Genomic DNA, 20,496 nt, shown 5'->3' with positions numbered 1-20,496 from the left:
TTTGCATTCGCGGTCTTGAGGTGGTTCATTACAGGGGGGAAAAACCAGCTTGCAAATAAGACGGTGCCCGAGATACGTTACATGGGTTTCTTTGCGAAAGGTGTTCACGCGATCATTTTTGTTTTCTGATGTTTTTCCAACTTTTTGTAGCTTTCTTTTGGTGACTCAGAGGAAATGAACTTGTGCATGTCCTTGTATGTGTGTTTTTCTTGAGAAGGGTATACATGGGAAGGGGCTAACGATTACCTCACACGCACGCTTTGGCGCCAGGAGCACCCGTTCCCAAGACGCTGCAGTCATATAGTTCTTATCTTCTAGGCTATATACTGTATATATTTCTTCCAACATGCCAGCTACAATTAAATCTCGGAAATTGACACAGGCAGCAAAAGTTGAGGAAACAAGAAAACAAGCTCGCAGCGTCGGCATTGGGAAAAGTGAACACGCCATACCACAAATCTCATTCCCCGAACACCGGCTGTATATATAAACTTTCGAAGAGCAAGTTTGAGGCATGCAGATGCGTGAGACTCGAACTAAGCAAAGCCTTTGCCAAGAAAAGCAGCTTTGGCAGCCCGCGCTGCTCCCACGACGTTCCTTTCTTCGGCCATAGGTCTTGCTGTTAGCTCACACAACCGCCGCTTCTGTTTCTTTTGCTCACGCCGCTGGTGGTGTCGAAGAGGTTGCCTTGCTCGCCCGGCCACGGCACACGGAGAAAGACCTCCTGCATCGCTGACCAGCCAGCGACTAAGGTCGAACGCGGTGAATAATGGCGTGCCGTTCTTCGAAGTCCCAAGCGCTGCTCCCATGCCTCGCTTGTCCGCGTCGTTTGCCGCAGCAGCAGCCTGGATCTTCTTATTTTTGCCCCAGCAAGGGCGATTCGCCTCGTGCCCCTGCGATTTCCTTCTTGAGTCACACGAACGTGGGTCCGCGGGGCGCGTACGCGTATATAGGCTTGTCCCGGCCACAACGCCATGGGGGCCTGCAGCGCACGCCATACCTGGATGAGGACAGACGCCTTACTTGGGGGGCTCCCTCATGCTGTTTGTTTTCTGTTTCGCTCTTCTTTCTTACTCCGTTGGATTTTCCGTTCGCGTGATACACTTTCTCGTCTTTCGAGCGAAAGTGTGGCGAAGGCGCACGGAATCGCGGCACCGTGATGAGGGAGCGCAGCACGAATTCGCGCCGCCGCTGCGGACGACGATGGCTTTGGCGCCGCCGTATACGTGCTATTTTCTGAGACGGCGTTACGGAGGTGATGGCGAAGATGTAAGGGGAGGGGGGGGGGGAGGAGGGCAGTGGCGCGCAGGAACGCATGCAGCCTCGACGCTGCATGCTGCCCAGGCCGTGGCGTGATCGCGGATCGTTTGAGTGCAGCGGCGCGCATCATCGGCTGGCTGCACGCGCCAGCTCGAGCGCTGACTGCTGCTCTTCGGGGTGACGTGCATGTGCTTTCTTCTTCTTCCGCGCCTGCGAGGCGACGACTCAAAGCGCCTGCGCGCCTTTCTTGGCTGACCGTAAAATGAAACAACAGGGGCTCCGCGTTGTTTCTCTTCAGGCGCTGTGTAGGCAGAACTCTATATGGGGCTCGAACAACAGGCGGCCGGGAAAAAACGAAAGAGAATGGAAATCCGAAAGAAAGAAAAGAGCGAAAGAAAATGAAGGGACGGGCTCGTCGTACCATCGACCCCTATACAAGAGCGACGGAAAAGAAGTTGGCGGTGCGTGAGTTGTTCACTCCTGGAACGGCGCAGCTGCATCCAAGCATGGGTCATGCCTGCCTTCTTCCTGCCCGTGTCTGTCCGCGAGATGCAATTGTGCGTGCGTGCGAATCGGCACTAACGCGGGCACCCGCTCGCGTGTGAGTCGAAGCCCAAGGAAGGGGAGGTGTATTGCAAAAGCGAGCAACGAACCGCCGCCGCCAGCGGAGGGGCCCAGCTTAGCATTGCCGATTACCGCTTCAGCTCGAGCTATTGACAAACGCCCGGATTTGCAACGAGGAACGACGGAAGATTGCGGCACCTGGGTCTCTCTTCTCACTCTCGCCGGGCTCCTCCCTTCTTCCTCGTGGAGGCCCGGACTGGAGCACTGGCCTCCCTCGCCTGATGCAGCCAGCGAGCTATGCCCGCGCTCCCAGAGTGTGCAGTTGTTGTGGTTGTTCGGATGTTGTTGTTAGCGGTGGCCCTCGTATATATCCCCTGCCGCAGACGCTAGATCGCGTGCCTTAGTTGCGTCTTCGCTTTCCCATATAAATGTACGGGAGGAGGGGGGACGACGACGAGGTGGGATACAATTGGGTGCTCGGATAGGGAAGGAGGGGGGGGGGGGGAGGGCGAGGTGCGGGATGTGGAGTCAGAGCTGCTGCTGTGGGTCTCATTTTCTGTTTTTTTTTTTTCTCTCTCTCGTGGCGCCCGCATTTCTCGCTAAGCTTCACGGATCACGACGCAGTTTGGTTTCTCCGAGGAGAACGCATAATGCCTTTCGAGTCGCTTGCCTCTCTGCGTTCTGTCTTCCCATCTATCGCTGTCTTTTTTTTTTTTTTTTTCGTTTCTCCTTTACCGCGGAGCTCTTATCAGCGTGGGTGACGTTGAAAGCTTCGACGTTGTATCGTTTTCTCCGAAGCTCTTTCCTTGGCTTCTTTATTGGATGCGTTCGCGCAATTCCGGTGATCCCTGCCAGAGTTTCGTATATACCTAGCTTCCCTTCTTCGTGGCTTAGGGGCACGGATTGACTACTCGGCGATGCAACGGGCGAAGAAGCCGGGCCGTAGACTTGAGGGTGTATAGTAGGGGATGCATGTTGGTTCCCGGACGAATTGAACACCAGGTGGCATTCGCGTCTTTCAGGTGCCAGTTTCGAATGCCGCGCTCGCTGTGGTACCTCGACAAGCTGTTGCGTCACGATGTTGCCTGGTGCGGGGCGTTGAAGATCAAATTCGGAGAGCCAAGAACAAAACCGGTGTCAGTCTGCGGTGTCTGGGCACGCCCCGTTCTTCTGCCGTTGTGCATGTCTCCATGATTCTCTGTCAGTACCACAAACGTTTGCGTTTTGTGGCAGCGCGATTCTTGACAGTTAACAAGAAGCACCAAGAGACGTATACAATTCACAGGAGGCTCTATTACCCCGTTTTCAATCGACAATGCGAGCACCTTCACCGCTGAGATTTGTAATATTTGGAATTAATCGTCAGCCCCTCGCCTCATTCTCGTAGGATAAAAAGCAATAATAAGCACGGGGTGGGTCGCTTTCGAGGGTACGGAAAAGGTTTTTTTTTTTTATAGCAGTATAAAAAATTCACGTTGCCCCTATTTTTCTTTTGTTTTAGTGTAGGCACAGGTGATTTGCTCTTATATTTTCTATGTAATGCCAACGTAACTTCTCCCATGTGTCATTCATTAATTTGTCAAAGGTAACAGGATGGACAGGCAGAAAAAAAAATCAGAAGAAAAAGGAAAACAGTAACATTTCCCTTCAAAATTGATATAGGGCAAACCAAATTTCTTGCTTCGTCAGCGACACAAAGGACGAATTTCTGCGCAATTCTGGTGCGACTTCTCGCAACGCATGCACAGCCGATACGTGTAATGTGTCGTTAACCTGCAGCTATGTGCGTTAACCAGTACATATTTGTATCGATATATATCGAGTACAGTTTGCTTTACTAAGTATTAATGGTAACTGCTTCCGCGGTATCTACCTGTTGTTTACGTGCGCGTTTACGGAGTGGTATGCATGCGCTAGAGGAACAGCGACACCCTATCGCGACTCCAGCCGCGCCCAAAAGCACGGCACCCATGCACTCTATGCCAAAAGATTTGCAGTGCGCGCGCGCGCGCTCGTTTCCACCTTGCCGTGCGGCGTGTGCGCGCCACAATGTTTGGTGTTGCCGCCATCCAATCGCGGCGGCGGTACGCGTGTCTGATCATCGATTCGCACCTTCGCTTTCACGCGCCCCGATTTCCGAGGAAACCGCAGGCGCCTCGCAACCAAAACTGCCGAGCTCCAATCTTCTCCTTTCCAATCTTCCTCTTCTTTTCATCTGCCTTCACTAAAATCACTTCGCTTTCCGTGTTCTTGCTTCGCTTTTTAAACCTTGATTCCGCTGTAGGCCTCCGGGTGCGTTCTTTGTTTGCCCGGTTGTTTGCTTGCGCATTGCTTTGTTTGTAATGTTCCAGGGAAAACCGCAATCTATTGACTCATTTCCTATCTGCCAGACGTTTTCTCTCGGGGCTGATATTATTTTTCTTCCCCTTTCGCCTATAAGGAAGGGATTGGGGCGAGATATTGGTTTGGGGAAGAGCAGGTGCAGTGATACACAGGAACTTGAATATCGCTTCGATAATATGAAAGTCGAGTGGTATAAAGAGACGCGGTTGGAAGGGAAGTGGCGGGAGGGGATGCCAAGCAGGAAGGTAGAGAAAGCGATAGCTCGCGTTCGCTCAATAATATAGAAAGAAAAACGAGATATAGGTTTCGCACAACACCCACAGGGGCACACGAGAAGATAGGGAACAGAGCACCAATAGCATCTTTCCCTTGAGCGCAGCCTGCGAAGCGGCGGCCTCCTCCTTTTCCACCCTAGCTCGACGACGGCGACGGACTTCGAATTTACAATCGATACAAAATTGCCTCGGCGCGCACACAGCCCGCAGCTAGATGCAACAATTGCCGGCCGCTGGGCCCGACGGCGGCGAACATTTCGTCGCTGCGCCGGCGGCGAGAAGACCACCCCCTTCCCGTGCGAGCGAGCGGCAGCAGCGGCGCCTCGAAATCTATAGCACCTGCCGATAAATCACGCCGGCGCGCGCGCGAGCGCGCCGGCAATTGCGCTCTATCGCCGTGCACCCTTCGGCCTTCCATTCCACTTCAATCTGCAATCACTGTCGGACCGCCGCCGCCTGCGTTTTTATTTTGCTGTCGCTTTCGCAGAGCGCCGTGCGTTTTCGCTCGATCGCAGTCCGAGTGATGGGGCGCGGGGGTCTGAGAGGTTGCAGAGATATAAGAAAACGCATACGCGTATATATATATATATATATTAGATGAAATGGGAAAAAAAGAATGGCGTCTACGGGCGTGTGGTGAGAAATTTATTGGGGCGGTATATTCGGCGGAAAACAACAGCGAGCCGAAACGATTGAGGGCAAAGTATTGCAGCACGCGTTGGAGCGGGAAACCGAGTATGTATATAGCTACGCTGTGCGAGCGCTGCGCTTTTGGTGGCGGTTGGTGTCACATTTCTGAGCATCGGCGGGAAGCTTAGGCCGCAGAACTATTGCGCGCCGCGCAGCTGTCGCTTCCACGTGACTCCTACACCGACGACCCATGGAGCGCATTGAAATCTCGTTGTATGCCTTCGTGGCTTCAGCAAAAACACATAGTTAGAAAACTTATAGCGCCTGTAATGTGAACAAGAAACAGCCGCCTCTGTATAGAACTTCCCTTTTGCAACAAAACTATAGGTGTTTTGTTTCAATGCGCATTACGGTCGCAGCGATAGTTGCCGGCACCTTGTCGGATTCATATTCGTCCTTATGTAGGGTTGGTCCCAAAAAATTGCATCCCACTGTATACATGCAGGGACCGCAGTTAGTATAGTTAGGTATGGTCGGTGCGGTTTCAGGAAATAGCCTGCGTTGAGGGTGCAGATAAATTCCCGCTACCTTTAGACTTTTTGGGCCACCGGAGAAGCCTATATAGTGGCTGTGGCCGTAGCAGCAGCGCAGTCGTGTCCTCAAGTTAATTCGAGACGCCGCCGCTGGGGCTACACTTTCTTAGAATAGAGGGTTTCGTATGATGACCTTGTGATAACTTTCTGAATAATCAGGGTGAGCTGTACGGGCAGACGTGTAGCACCTGTCTTGTATTTAATTTCTTTGTGTTTGTCAGAGTTTGCGCTACTGTATACATTCTTCGCATCACCACCAACTAGACCATTACGAATATTAAACGAGTTTTAAACTATTTTAAATAAATTTGGGAAGATTAAAAAAAAAAGTGACTGCTCGTGCCGAGTTTCTCTTGTATCGTTAAAGGACCGCGGGAACTCCTAGAGACGTCCGGCAGACTGATGTGGCCTTTGGCTGAGCATATAATCAAAGAGATCATCAGCGGTTAAGAGGCACTTTCCCCGAATTTCAGCTATGCAAATTCAAACAATTGCTACCAATATCCGCTTCTTTCACCGCGATACCTTGTTTGCTTCCTTTGTAAGTTATTTAAACACTGTATACATGAAGGCCTCGAACTCGTCGTGCCCCACACCCGCACAGGGCATTGGAGTGTTTGTCTTCCGGTGTGCACACAGCATCTGCGTCGGTGCCGTGACAAACAATCAGGGACCGTGAGGAGCACGCCTCGTTTTATATCCGAGTGTGACATCACGCATCGCGCCGTTCCTCATGTCATTGCAAAATCTCCTTTGTGTGGCCGCATGACGTGACTTGAGTACACCTTCGCAACTGCGATTCTGACCCGCGCACTATACGCCACGACGAGCTCCGACACGATAGAGTGCTGCACTCTAAACTATGGCAAATGTTTCTCAATTCCCCCCCCCCCCCCCCCCTATAGACATTTGGAAACTACAGCAAGGGAATTCACAGCGAACGCCTTATCACCGTGCAAATTTTCAATCAGACAGCTCTCACCGATTTGTCACTGTGATTTACAAATTTTAAGAGCACTGGGACGCGCCCCCCTGAACGGCACCTTTTTAGGATTCCCGATCTCTATAGCGTGTCTTCGCGACAGATACATTTTAAACAAGCAACGTTTATAACGTCTGCCAGTCATTATACATACTGCCTTTATATTCTGTTCGTTTTGATCACAGTATGGACACAAGTACATTGTTTATCTTTTTCCGGTAACCGTTTCTTACCGTCGAAGCACTGTTACAAAGGCCCCTCGGCCGAAGACGCGTCTGCATTATATAAATTTCACGGAGAGAGCTATTAAAGAGACGCAGCCCGATAGAAGATAGACGCGTGTATCTTTTGTTATCGTCATCTGTACGCCATCATTCTAGGTTCCTGAATCTCATCAGAAGTTCAAGACGCAACGACGTTATTTTTAGGTCTAGCCTCTATGGGGTAACTGAAATCGAGTTATAGCTAGGAAAACTACCTATTGGAATAATATTCAGTTTGCCGTCGTCCTTGTGCTTCCTATGAGTATCATTTGATGCAGTGCAAGGCTTGGAATAAATTGGGCTACGGCGTTCGTCAACAGTAAAATCAAGATATTTATTTCTGAAATAAAAAGAAATCTAAAGTAAAAATAGTTTTCTTGTACATATATAGATCTCAAAAAACCTTCATTTACATTTAATCGCCAGGGTCGAGCTCTTCAAAAAAAATAGAATCCCATCTACCGTATCTATTTAAATCTTCTTGGTTTGATGAAGGCTTGATGGATTGATGAATTGATGAGCTATTTTATAATGCGGTGGCAGGTGACTGACAGGCACACATACGATGCTGATTTCTCAAGTGCGCTGCATTAATCTGCTGCACGTCTCTCAAGACAGAACGTAAACAAAATCGCTAATTGCGTTCTGTTGTCGACGGTGGTGCGGCGCCTTTTTTTGTTGACGGGAAATCGTTCATTCAAGATGATTAATGAGAGCCGACCATTATAGAGATTTCCTTCTAGGAAAAGTGCCATTAAATCACCCAATTAGCATCGAATGGGAAAGAAAGAAAAACACTATATCGTGCAAGTAAAGAGAAAGTATACATCATTTTTTAAGTCTTTGTATCTTGAGAACAGAACTGCAAACTGAATATATAATATAAATCAGTAATAACTTACTAAATTATCTCAATATTCTTGTGATTTTAGAAAAAGTACTATATCTACGCAGCCAAGATAGAAAATTGATCCAATGTACTAACATTATGTAGAAACCGTTGTGTCGTGAAAAGGTGTTGCACAGAAGTTTGCGTTTATCATCCAATAACAACCTCTCAAACTCCGGTCGGGCCTTAATTAAGTTATGTCCTAGTCCTAACTGTCAACTCAAAGTGCGCTATCTTCTCGGATTCAATGCCCCACAATAAAGTTCGCCTTACTAAAATGTAAAAGCACTGAAGTTACAACCAACTCGAATTAGACGATGACTTCCCGTACGCCCCTGCATATATACAGACATCTGTAAGTAGACCGTGAGATGCTACCTGACGCTCTTCTTCTTTGGGCCATTTACGTGATGTACACATATATGGCAGATTGTGGCAAACAGTATACAATTCGGGAGTAAACTCGTGCTTGAGTTTCGTGCAACGCGTCAGTTATTATCGCGTATATTTTTTTACACTGGTATTGTTAGGAGCATAAAGAGCTACCCTGCTTTCAGTATTCAGTTGAATGAAACCTGAAGTACTCGTATATATAGACGTGCACTGACCATACTTTCTATACGTCGTAAAAGAACCCTGAACAAAAACTGACAGTTAGCCGAGTCTGTGTGAATTCCTTTTTGGGAAACTGAGTGCGAAGGAGTCGACACGAGGACAAAGACAAATCCGGTCTCTTCGCAAAATCCGGACACACACAAAATTGTCAACAAGTAAAGTATCGTTGCATCAAGAGAACGCCTTGTCTTGCATACTGCAAAATAAAGAGTGAGCGGCTGAACTCGCCTGAACCAGCGCACGAACCTGATTGAGTCATAATAAACAAGCACAAAAATCCAACGCGAGTAATTCCACGAGACTGCATTCACGGCGGATCAAAACCACGCTTCGAGGCCCGCTGCGACTTGGAACGCGAGCGTTAATCCATCTTCGTGCATTGACCCTGTCCGGAGCGGCGGGAGAATACGGGCCGGCCTTTGAGCGGACGTCTTCACAACCGGCGCATATCAAAGGCACTCGGGTAAGAAGAAGGAGACGATGAAGAGGAGTAGGCTAACTGCAACCAGCTGCGGACGAGCCCGTGAAAAGGGGTTATTTCTCCGTCCTGTCGTTGCCCCACGGCCCTCCCAAGTATAAACCCCGCGGTTATTATTATTATTTTTTTTTCTCCCGCTCCTCTATATTCGCGTTCCTTCCGGCCCCGCGGCTTTCGCAGCACGCTGACGCGCGCCCGTCTCATCAACGGGCGCGCGACGCCCACGTCGCCGCGGCTGCGGTCATGAAGGAAGCGCACGGACGGACAGGCCCGGCTCACGTCACCCCGAAATGGCCCGGCAACTCTCCCGATCGGGCCCTCGTTCTCCCTGCCGTGCGCCGCGACGACCGCGGTGCCTTTAACTCATCGTGGAGGGTCCCCCGCGAGAAAGAACGAACGCCAGCCGCCGCAGCAGCTTCTTCTTTTGCTCGCGTCCAAGGGGTAGCGGCACGCCGGTGCCGAGCGAGTGGCCCGCGGCCCTGCCTGGCGCGCGCACAAGTGGCCTGGTCTCCCACGACGAGGAAAAAGCGGGAAGAGAAGAGCGAGCGAGCTTTATTGCCGCCGCAGCCGTTGCGCTTGCGCCGCTGGCACCCTGATGTGTTTTCCACGCGGCGACGTCGGCGTGGGCCGCGTGGAAAGAAATAAAAAAAGAACGAATAGTGCCACTCTCTTTCTTAGTCGGCCTGCAGCCGCACTCGATTCCTACAGAGGCGGTCGTCATTAGGGAGCCACGGAGAAGAGTGGCGGCTCTTCGCAGGCGCCCATCGCGCTGCTAACGTCGCCGGTCGGCTGAGAATCGCCCCATCCGCCGGAGCGTGCCGCGCACGGACCGTCCTCCATTGAGCCGAGCGCAAACAAAGAAGGGGCAGTCTTTTTTTACAGCAGAAGGCGGCGCAGTAAAGAGACACGCGTGGGGGGGAAGCAAGCGCCTGCTGCTGCTCCTGCTGTCAGCAACAGCAGCACCGACCGTCATCTAGAAAGAGCAGCGGGCCTCAGTCGCCTAGTGGGCGCGCTGCTTAACGAAGCATTCTCCGGGGAGGAAGCGTGAGGATGAGAGACGCTCCGTGTTCAGCTGGTGGCGCGCACAATCGGCACCCTATTCCTCGGGTGCTTTCTACGCGCTCGCAAGCGACGCGTCTCGGCGTCCGCAAACGAGCTTGCCCTCGCCGCGAGCACTCAGCACCGCTGTACGCGAAGAGAGAGGCGGAGGGGGGGGTTGACAAAGACGGGGCATGGGGGAGGAAGTAGGGGACCTGCGCCCTCCGCCGCCCCGACCCTAACGACTAGCGGGCCGGAGAGTGTCGGCGCGAGGCGTGATGGCCCGGCAAGCGAGCGAGCGGACCATCGCGTGGCCATCATCATCGCGGCGGCAGACGCGCGCGTGTGGCGAAGAGGTGCCGCTCCGCTGGAAGCTTGTGCGGCGGAGGGCGGGGATGTGCGTGGCCGCCGCTGCCGCCGCCGCTCTGGCGCGAAAATGCAGCGCTGATGATGCGCGCACTGACCGGCAGAGACGCTTTCCCATTGATTTCCCGCAAGGCCTGCATGCAGCGGCTGGAGGCAGTGGCGACTGTCCCAGGAAGCGCACGAGGGCGCGCGCGCCCCACGATCCTGTGCCTGCTTTCCGTACCGCGCCATTTGAACAGCGGGAGCACTCGGCTTCCGGAACTGCTGCGCGCCATCCGTGCGACGCGGGCCTCTCGAAATGGGAGGCAGCTGGAAAGAGGCGAGAGAAGTGGAAGAAGAGGTGGGCGGGGCTGGACAGAGAGCTGGGAGACAGAATGAAACGACGTCTTAGAGCGCGCACCGGCGCGCTAAGAATCGAATGCCCGGTACGTCCAGTGCCGGATTCGCCATGTGTGACGCGCAGGCTCACGATGCTGTCTATACCGTATGTGTATATAAGGCGTGAGTTGGCCTACGTTTGTACGCGAGGCGCGTTCATCCGTGCTTCGGCTCCTCCTAAAAGCAGCAGCAGCAGTTTCCCGCGAGCTCCCACGAAGCGAGAAACGACATGGCAGCCCGTCGGCGACGCTCGATTTTCGGGATGCGCCGAGCGAGCTCCTGCCTTGCCCCTTGCTGGCGTCGGGAGAAGGCGGTTGAGCGCATTACGATGACGACGAGACAACGGCGCGAGCGGAGGCGCGGCGATGTCAATTGCAGTTTCGGCTAAGAGGAGGAAGAAACATTGTGCGCGTCGGCACGTTCCTCCAGAGCGGCTCTCTTTCTTCGATTGTGCGGGCTCGCAAAAAGGATGGCAGTGGAGACAGCGGCGGCCCACGGCGGGGATCCTTCGACAATGGGGTTACGCGCAATCAGAGCAAGGGGACTGTGAGCTGCCGCCGATCTAAGCTTTCTTCTCGCGCGTCTCTCTCTTTTCTTTTCCTTTCTTTTTTTGGGGGGTGGGGAGATCCTTGATTTTGCTTGCTTGCCTTTGTTACTTTCTTCGAGACGAAGGCGTTGTTTTCGCGCGCCCGGCCGCGCGCGTCTTGTTCGCTTCGACGCGCAGTTCGGCTCGTCCGAGCGATTCGCCAGATCACCGTGTTGTGTGAGCGCGGCAGTGGTTGTTGTTATTCTCTCCCCCGAACATCTACTCTCGTGCTCCTTCCCCCGGGAAACGATGCAGAGCGTAGTGAAAGGCTCTCGGTTGTTCTTGGGAGCATCTGTTCTCGCCTGCGAATTGGGACGCGCGTGGAGTTCCGCTTGTCGTCGCGAGCTGCTATGATTACTTTTCGGATGTATTGCCGGCGCTGTTGTTGGGAGACCCTGTACCTTGAAGCACGTATCTCCATCTTTCTTTATTTCTTTTTTTTAATTTTCTGTTGCAACTCTGAATTCATATTCAGTAGTACAGTAGCTTGGGTATTTATTTCACCTACATTATGATGCACAGTCCCTAGTTACAAGTTTTTTGATCAAAAGAACTGCTTGTCATTGGTATATAGGCCACCATCGCTCCTTCACTAATAAAGTGCTCGCAATCACGATTGGCCGACACATGTTAAGACATGCTCTAGCACACTAATAACGACTTTCAGAATACGGGCCTATGCAATAAAGGCCAGCGCTCGTCTAGTGTTCCGTGTTTTCGTTGTCCCTGTCTTCTTTGCGTTGCATTCTCCCAACTAACTTTTATTTGGGGTTCACTCCTAAACACTTTTAAAATGAATCGAAATTAGTGTCAGCGGCGCTATGGTTAAAGACGGATGGTGAATATAAGTAGCAGTGCGAGATACGCACCACGCCTTCGACATACTGCGCGCCTAAAGTCAAGGCAGGAAGGTGGACAATTTACTTTCTTGAATCATATCGTACGTTTACTAAGACAAAGACAGAGGCACAAAAAGAAATAGGCACGACGGGCGCTGGATATCAGCTGGTTTCCTAAACCATAATCGTGTAGTACAGAGCAACCGCAGCACCAGCAGAAACAGTCAAAAGAAATTGATGCCATTATCAATCAGTTACAGCAAGAAAACGCGTCACAGCCACGCCGATATCTTTAAATTGACTCTACAATATAGAGCCACCTCGAAAATAAAGGAATAAAGAAAAGGCTTCACTGGTATGGAGCAACGGTACATTGTACTGAAAAATCGACATGCACGCAATAAAACTAACAATAATAATAAAAACAAAGAACGCCCTAGACCGACTTCAGGTTAGAGAATAAACCGCACAATAATGTGACAGAGGAGACCGGTTAAAAAAAATAATAAAGGCGCAGGGTTCGAGCTCACAACCTTCCACCTTTCAAGCTCCGACCGATGTGACGGGTCTACATAGGGCAAGAGCTATAGGCTCGTACACACACCTTATTCCCTGGTGTTATGATGCCCGCAAATCATGATAGCGACTGGCGGAACAGGACAATTGCCGCGGCCAATTCGTGGAGTGCAGCTTTCGCTAGAGCAAGCTTCATAAATGCAGACCTTGCCGTTTCACACCTCTTTCTAACAACGCCCAGCTTCATTTGCCCATACGGACAGTTTAGCAGGAGCTCGAACAAACCTGAGAGAAATATACATAGACGAGGAAATATAACATAGTTGAGATAAGCTGTATAGCAAAGCTATATAGCTGTATAGAAGACAAACTAGCATATTCTTCACTGCCTCGCAGACAGTTATTCATTCCGGGAGTGACTGCAGAAACCTAAGCAGTGCCCTTGCGTCTTTCTATACTCCTCCGATATGCGAGGTCAGGATTTCAAGATCTTAATCCCGGTTAGAGGCGTTCTATATAAAGCTGGCTAAGGGTGGCGCAGAGGGCAACCCGTTGATCTTCGAAGGAAGAGTAGTCAGATAATCAGTGTTGCATTGTTCCTTCGCAAAGTAGGCGGTACAACCAGTGACTTCGGCCATTAATATGGGCTATTAGGATGGGCACAAACCACCAGAGGTTAATTCTGATATCCTCATCCCCTATTGCCACTACCCTCCCCCCCTTCCACCAACACACATGCATCTGAATGAACCTGCGTGGACATACAGCTGTGAAACCATGCATTACGCAGGCATGTGTCCTGGGTTTAAAAATTGGCGCTTTTCTCAACCGCAACGCTACCACTTTGCCATCACATATTATATATAGTTTCTTTATTCGCTGTCATTTCACTTTCACGCCGTCAAGCAGCTACGGGAGCTAAACGCTTTCAATTTTCGGAAACGAAATCTTTGGTGTGCCTACTCGACAATCAGGGCCGACGAGAGTGGCTTTCCCTCTCGGCGCGTGTGGAAGTGATAGCGACTGTTCCGGCTGAAAATAATCAAGCGCACATTGTGCGAGCAGGACCGCGAAAAGACGAGCGTCATTCAGGGAGAGAAAGATCAAATAAAAAAAATGAAGCAGCGGGCCCTAGAGGGGGGAGCGTACGCCGCATGGCAGCCGCCTTCGGTTCGCCGCAATAAAACGCCACATAACGAATCTCCTTTGTCGAGTTCGTGAATCGCGATGCTATTCGCTCGCTCCTCCCTTCTGTCTGGGACGGTCGCGAAGGTGCGTGCTAGGAGCACGGAGAGGCCGCTCGCGGTTTGCACGGTGGGGCAGTGCTGCGCTCACCTGACGTTGTTTCATACGCCTGACATTCCGGCACGGATTTATCCGTCCCCCTTAGCGTAGTAGCGGAGTAAATTTATATGCGCGAGCGAGGGCCCGTATTCGCGAAAAATACTTCTTACGCCAGAGTTGCACGTAAAAGCAGATGACAGCCAATCTGCTGGTTGAGCATTTTACTAGCGAATGCAGTCGGTCAATTGCGCACAGCACTTACGAATGAAAAAAAAAAAAACATAATCAAGACAACCATGACCAATGGCAATGATTAGAGAGTGTAGCAGCTGCGCGATTTGGGTGACAGAATGCAGGCGAAAACGTGGGCAGGTTATTCAGGAAATTTAGTCGAAAGAGACAAATACACAGTCGTTGAAATAGTTTCGAACCTTAGAATGCAATAAGATACCGCAAAATTATGAAGTGAGGCAGAGACGTCTACTCTAAAGCGGCTACTCCGTGTAAGCATTGGACAAAGTGCAAAGGAAGAAGAAGAAACAAGATAAATATGAAACAAGGGATGAAGGTTACGACAGTTCGTAAAATAATTGTGTTGCCTAGCTTAAAGAAGGACGTATGAGCGGTAAATCACGCACGCACGCACGCACGCACGCACACAAACACACACAAACACACACAAACACGTGCGCACGAGCGCGCACGCGGAAGGACGGACGCCAGGTTGTCTCACTCAAAAATGATAATCTCTGGCACACTTTATTGGAGACACTACATTTTCCAGAGTGAGGGAAGAAAGAATGTCCGAGTGCGGATATATCACATGTATTCACAAGTTAAATTTGGAAATAGTTACAAATCCTGAGAAAATTCATTCTAAATTCTTTATGGTAACTGATTTGTGCACAAAGCCCCCTTTTGTTTTCCCACTACCATTCTACCCAATCCGCATTTGTGTATCCGTGCGACCCTATTGGTGCCCGTATATTCAGGGACCTATATCGCCTGTCTTTCAGACTTCAACTACACCTGTTCCGCGGGGCTGCGTTAACACCGCTTTATACGCACAGTCTCTAACCAAAGGCATCGTCATCACTGCCTCGATTCTCGGCAGCCGGCGCACCGCTACTGGCTCGGCGCCGCTCCAGTGCTTGTGAGGCTCCCGAACCGAGCTTTCCTCTCGTCCGCGCCCGGCCAAATTGCGGGCGATCAAGGGAGAATATCTTCGTTTGGATTCCCGTTTGTATAAATATTCCGGGAAACGAGCGGGTCGGGTTCGCCGTGCGACGGCCCTTCCCTCTCTTCCCGCGCCAACTACCTCACCCTTTTACGGTCGCTTCGAGCGCTTTCAGCGAGCCGCTCGCTCGTCTCGCCTTCGCTCGAGGGCGCAGCGCGCGGCGAAGCTCGGCAGCGCGATTTCTCAAAGCGGCACGCGCTCAGCGCGCCGCTGCGTCTACAACGTTCAGCTCCACTAGTTGCACGCAGTGCAGCGGGAGCTCGAACGGCGCCTCTGTGCCACCAGAAGACGGGAGTGGAACCACGGCGGACGTTTTGCGCCTATCCGTGTCCTCGAGTCGTCGCTATATGTCTCTGTTATGTTTCAGCGCTCCATTAAAGTAGGGGCTAAAGAGGCCGTATGCCCCCCCCCCCCCCCCCCCCCCACCTCTTGCAGTATGCGTTGTCAGTTCATGTATCTCGAAGTGCATCGGAAAAACTGAATCTAGCTAGGAGAACGGCGGATGACAGTAACTTGAATGTAGGTAAGTTGGGCAGAAAAGACAGGACAGTTTTCATACCCTTCTTGTAATTCCTATAGGCCAGCTACAAGTGCAGCTGGTGTCTGTAGCTGGTGTCAGTAGGCGGGGACAGATGTGAGTGGGGGGTGGGGGGCAGGAGCTGGGGGGGGGGGGGGGGGGGTGAGGAGAACGTGGTGCAGCGAGCTCTACCAGCCCCGGTGCTTATTTTGCTCACGTAAAAATTTCAGAACTGTTGCTTTCTTTCTAGTTTCACGTTTGCCAGTTTAGCGCAAACTCAGAATGTTGACGATTTTGATGCTACCGACTTATAGTTTCCACTCTATACGCGCTGTGAGCTTGCAAAAGCCCCTGAACGGTGCAATCGTTTTATATGCGTTATCATAGAAAATGAATGTTGCGAAGTGAGCTACCTTCACCTCTGCCAACTCCCCCTGTTATTTTGTTATTAGGCTACCAAAAAGCTATTCACTACCACAATTTCCGCTCTACACATCAACGCAGCCAGGTGCGCTCGGGCACCCAAAACAAAGGTTGCCAAGCGGCCCTTATTTCAGGAATTGGTGGCTAAAACAAAAATAGAAAACATGACGGGGGGAATACGATAACTGTATGATCGGAGGAAATGAAATTGGAAAGACGAAACATCGGTCACTTAGCACGCTTAAATGGGTTAGCATATAGAAACATTTATTTGAGCAGCATGGCTTGGCTGGGAGAGCGTACTGCACGTGGGTGATGACTTACTTGACTCCCTGCACCGTACAGGCAAAAGCGACGACGTGCGATGCATGCGAGTTGCCGCAAAAGCGGCGTTAGTGTTCCGGCTATCATTTTCCTCCGTTTAGGCTTTTACCTCGTTAAATCGTTACGAGAGGCTTCTGCAGCTTGCACTGGCGCCGAATACGTCGCTAGCTCATCGGAGTGTACTTCACAACGGAGAGCCGGTGTTCCATAACGCGCATTCAAATGAGTCGATTTGTTATAGACGTCGGGCAGACTTGGGTGGGCTTAACATTGGCAGCCATAGGGAACTATGCACAAATAAGATAAGACAGACTGTAAAGTTCAAAGCTCCTTCCAAGTTAATTGTTATGGACTAAGTGGTCGTATGTTCTTCGTCATTATGTCGGATCGTTTTATTCTTGTCGACATAAAGTTGCTTGCAAAGAAAGCGAAAAAAAAAAGAAACAAAAGAGCTATAGCTGGAAACGTACTTTTCTGTGCGATGATCTATTTATCCTGGCTTGCCCGAATATGCGAGTTTCTTTCTTTTTTTTTCATTTGTCTTGATCTGTCCTATGAAACAGGCAAGTGTTTTCATGGCTCCGCTTTACCGGCGCGAATAATTTTGTCTTGTGTGCGTCATTTATCGAATCATCGTGGACTTCAATGTCACTGTTTCTTACCTTAACGTAAACGTATATATTTATTACTCAAGTATTATTGCGCAAAAAAAAGACATGGACGGGAGAGAAGAACGCACACACCAAGCGCAAACTTTCAACTAAGTTTATTGTGCCACTGAATCGGTCTATATGTGTGAAGCAGTATAGACTGCGCATGCGCTTACATGAACTAAAAAGGATTGCGCAGTTCATGTAAGCGCAAGAGGCTGCGTTTCTACCAGAAAGCTCGCCTTCGTGCATAGGGTTTGCCGCCAGTGTTTCCCGGTAACCATTACGGTTGCTTAAGCTGCAGTTGTCGGGAAGCGTGAGAAGCAGTCAGGGATCTTTGAATGCTATCGCGTTTCACTCATAAAAGCGAAGCTTAAGCGTCCTCCAATATTTTTCCCAATCTATGAAAAACTCTCGTATTGAACTGGAAACGTCTTGTATTTCTTATTATTTGTGGTGGGCGTCCTTGTTTTTACCTTTGACTAAGATTGTCAACAATGCTCCCACATGGAAGCTGGAACGTCTTCTACTTCTTTACTGTTTGTGGTCATCGTCCTTCTTTTTACCTTTGACTAAAAATCTGCATATTATCCTGAGCCCCCTTGTAGAGTATACTGCATGTTGCCTTCAATCCATTTCAAAATTAACAAATAAGGGATTACGTCAAATATACTACTCGGATATAAAGTTGTATACACGCTGAATTGTATGTGGAAATGGTTTTATCCTATTCTTGCCGTCAGCTTTGGTGAAAACTCATACCGATTTATCTAGATCGTTGTGTGACCACAGACGGCCAAAAGCACCCAGTAAGTGCGTTTCCAATACCGTGAGTAAACATGCAAATCGAGGAAGCACCAATCATCATGCCAACATCATACATGATGTTACATCTTCGCCTTTGTGTTTAAGCAGAGAAAACGGGGTTTCATGCTGGAATAAATAGGAAGATGGGTAGTTTTCCTACGTACATGGAGATGCTACTGTCAGCATGTAACCGTGGTATTCAAATAAAAGCTGAAATTGTCGCGTTCGGAACAAACCAGTAATATGTGATGACCGAAATCCGCGCCCCAGCAACGGCTCTGTGTAACAGACCCGGATCTTGTAGGCTATACTATACTTTTACTGACGGCATGCACCGGAAGCTATTTGGAAGCCGGAAACACGTCTTAAAAGTAATGTTTTGGACCGCACCTATAAGAATTGGTTTGAAAGACGCTTATATGTCCCCGAGCTGTCTTCGGTTCTGAGGAGGATGTAATTATTTTGATTTATTTATTTCGTATAGCTGGTGTCCAAATCGAAAGTCTCTATATTTCCTGCTCTTTTTTAGGTAGCTACATCTAATCCGTCGACCGCCATGTTCTTCTTAACACTCCGAAGCGGCGTATCCGCGTATATAGCATGCGACCGTCAACGACCTCTGCTATCTATGCGGCCGCTGCTATAGCGGGAGCCGACAACACGTCATAGACGCCGGGTTTTGGGCGCCACCTTTTGTTTTAGACACAAATATGGTCTCGGATACGAGCATGCTATCTTCCACGTGATTTCTTATTCCTACCTCTGTTTATTTTCTCCCTTTCTTTGCAGGTAAATTGAGTCGCATATACGCAGTCCTGTGGAGAGAAGTGCGGGCTACGGCCCGGAGAAACAGCGCCATGCTTTTCGGCGCAGGTGAGTCTCGTCTTCTGAACTCCATCTCATTGCTATCGCCAATTTCAGCATTCGGCTATTTTTAAATCCGCTTTAGGACGAATATCGATTACTAATTTAATTTCCTGCCACCGTAGATGGCGTTTCCCTTTATTTAGCAACCCCCATCTGCGTTATATTAAAAGACCACCGGTTACCTCTTCTCAAGCTTACATAACGTACTGAACTTAACTCTGCCTCTTAGTCTAATGGCGTTTTTCACTGGTCGATCTGGGGCAGGATTTTTTGCTCCACGGCGGCGAATCCAAATTTCACTGGTCGAGTTGGAGCGGGGTCGCGCTTTCTACTGGTCATTTCGGATCAACTCGCTCCGCGCCGGATCGCTCTCACTTGCTCCGCTGTCGAGGCGTGGATTCGGGCGGAAATAGGGCGAAAAGCATACGTCACTTCCGCTCGCTGGGGAACGACGATTTTGGTGGTATGGAGACACACATAGCGGAAGTCGATTTTTGTGACGTGTGCTCACAGACTTCCGGTACGACCCAGCGCGGAGCATTTTCGCTCTCCGCTGGCAGATTAGGATTGGTGAAGTGCGAGCACTCGCTCCAGGATTTTGGCGGCCGCTCCAGATCGACCGGTGAAAAACACCATAAGCTAGAATAAGATTCGACCCGCATCTGGGCTTTAGTCGACAGAGCCAGCCATTCCCTTTTAATTTCGTTATTGCGCATATATCACTTGGCCATCGATCACCAGAAAGCGACGTTGCACTTGAGACAAGAATAAGTCGCTCTGTTAGGTAACAGTTTCAGTAGGAACTGGTGTCACTATTTCAATACAGTGTTTTAATAATAATAATAATTATAGTAATATGCGTGTGGATTAAAAAAGTTGGAGCCATTACGTTTGGAAGCACCTTTTCCTCGTTGGGAAATATTATTCTTGTGTTGTTTGGAGCATCCGCATGCTCAGCTGGGAGATTCTGGTTCAAATACCACCGCTGGACGCATTTTCTTTCTTATGTTTAAAATTATTATTATGGTGCTATCTATGCGGCGCCACTGTAGCAGGGAGTAAAAGCAACTCGGCGCAAAGAGGGAGGAAGTGGACAAGAAAGCCACAGATTTAGACTCCTGCGCATATTAATGATTTAACCTGCATCTAAAACATTTCAGATGACAACCGTGCAGCAGTTTCACGTATGCACACTTTCACCACCGTGTCCTTTTGTCCCACAACTACACGAGCGCGCGCACGCACGCGCGCGCGCGCACACACTGTCACCATTGGTAAAGTTACCTTGACGCGAAGCTTCTCCGCATAAGGCATCATTGCACGGAGAAGCCAGCTCTGCGGAACGCAGTAAGCTACGCACGAAGGTAGGGACAGGCGCGAATACAACGTGGCCGGGTGGGAACTACCACATGGTTAAAATAGACGCAGAACTACTGGGTATACATCTAAGCCTAACCTTTAGGCATAACAGATTTTGTCGCATACATTATTTATATCGATGTAATTTGTGATTAAGAAGACAAATTGTCTTCATTTATGGTCTCACGTAATTTGCCACCTAAAAAAAAAAGTTTGGTCCATTCTTGTTGTCTTTCTTTTTCGGTCCTTGAATGTAGGGGAAGAGTCGTTGCATGGTAATTGAGAGCGGAGTTATAGAGAGCAAAGCCGAGGAAGTCAACGAATACTAGAAGATATTGGTTCAAAAGTTATCATGCATGGGTGGACGTTACTGTCTTATGAAGCAATACTCGTATGTATGTACCTCAGTGCCA

General features: G+C 49.9%; 1 protein-coding gene across 1 annotated transcript in view; it reads left to right on the top strand.

Moving 5' to 3' along the window:
- Positions 1-20,496, top strand: part of LOC119450127 (LIM/homeobox protein Lhx1) — a 95,474-nt gene that overhangs the window by 57,816 nt on the left and 17,162 nt on the right. The window contains exon 3 of the mRNA XM_037713493.2: positions 18,647-18,730. Coding sequence (XP_037569421.1) covers positions 18,715-18,730 — 16 coding nt within the window. The 5' untranslated portion in view covers positions 18,647-18,714. The remainder of the gene's footprint in view (positions 1-18,646; positions 18,731-20,496) is intronic.

This window comes from Dermacentor silvarum, chromosome 4 (assembly GCF_013339745.2).
Source record: "Dermacentor silvarum isolate Dsil-2018 chromosome 4, BIME_Dsil_1.4, whole genome shotgun sequence".
Taxonomy (NCBI): Eukaryota; Metazoa; Arthropoda; class Arachnida; order Ixodida; family Ixodidae; genus Dermacentor; species Dermacentor silvarum.
This window is presented reverse-complemented; position numbering and strand designations above follow the sequence as displayed.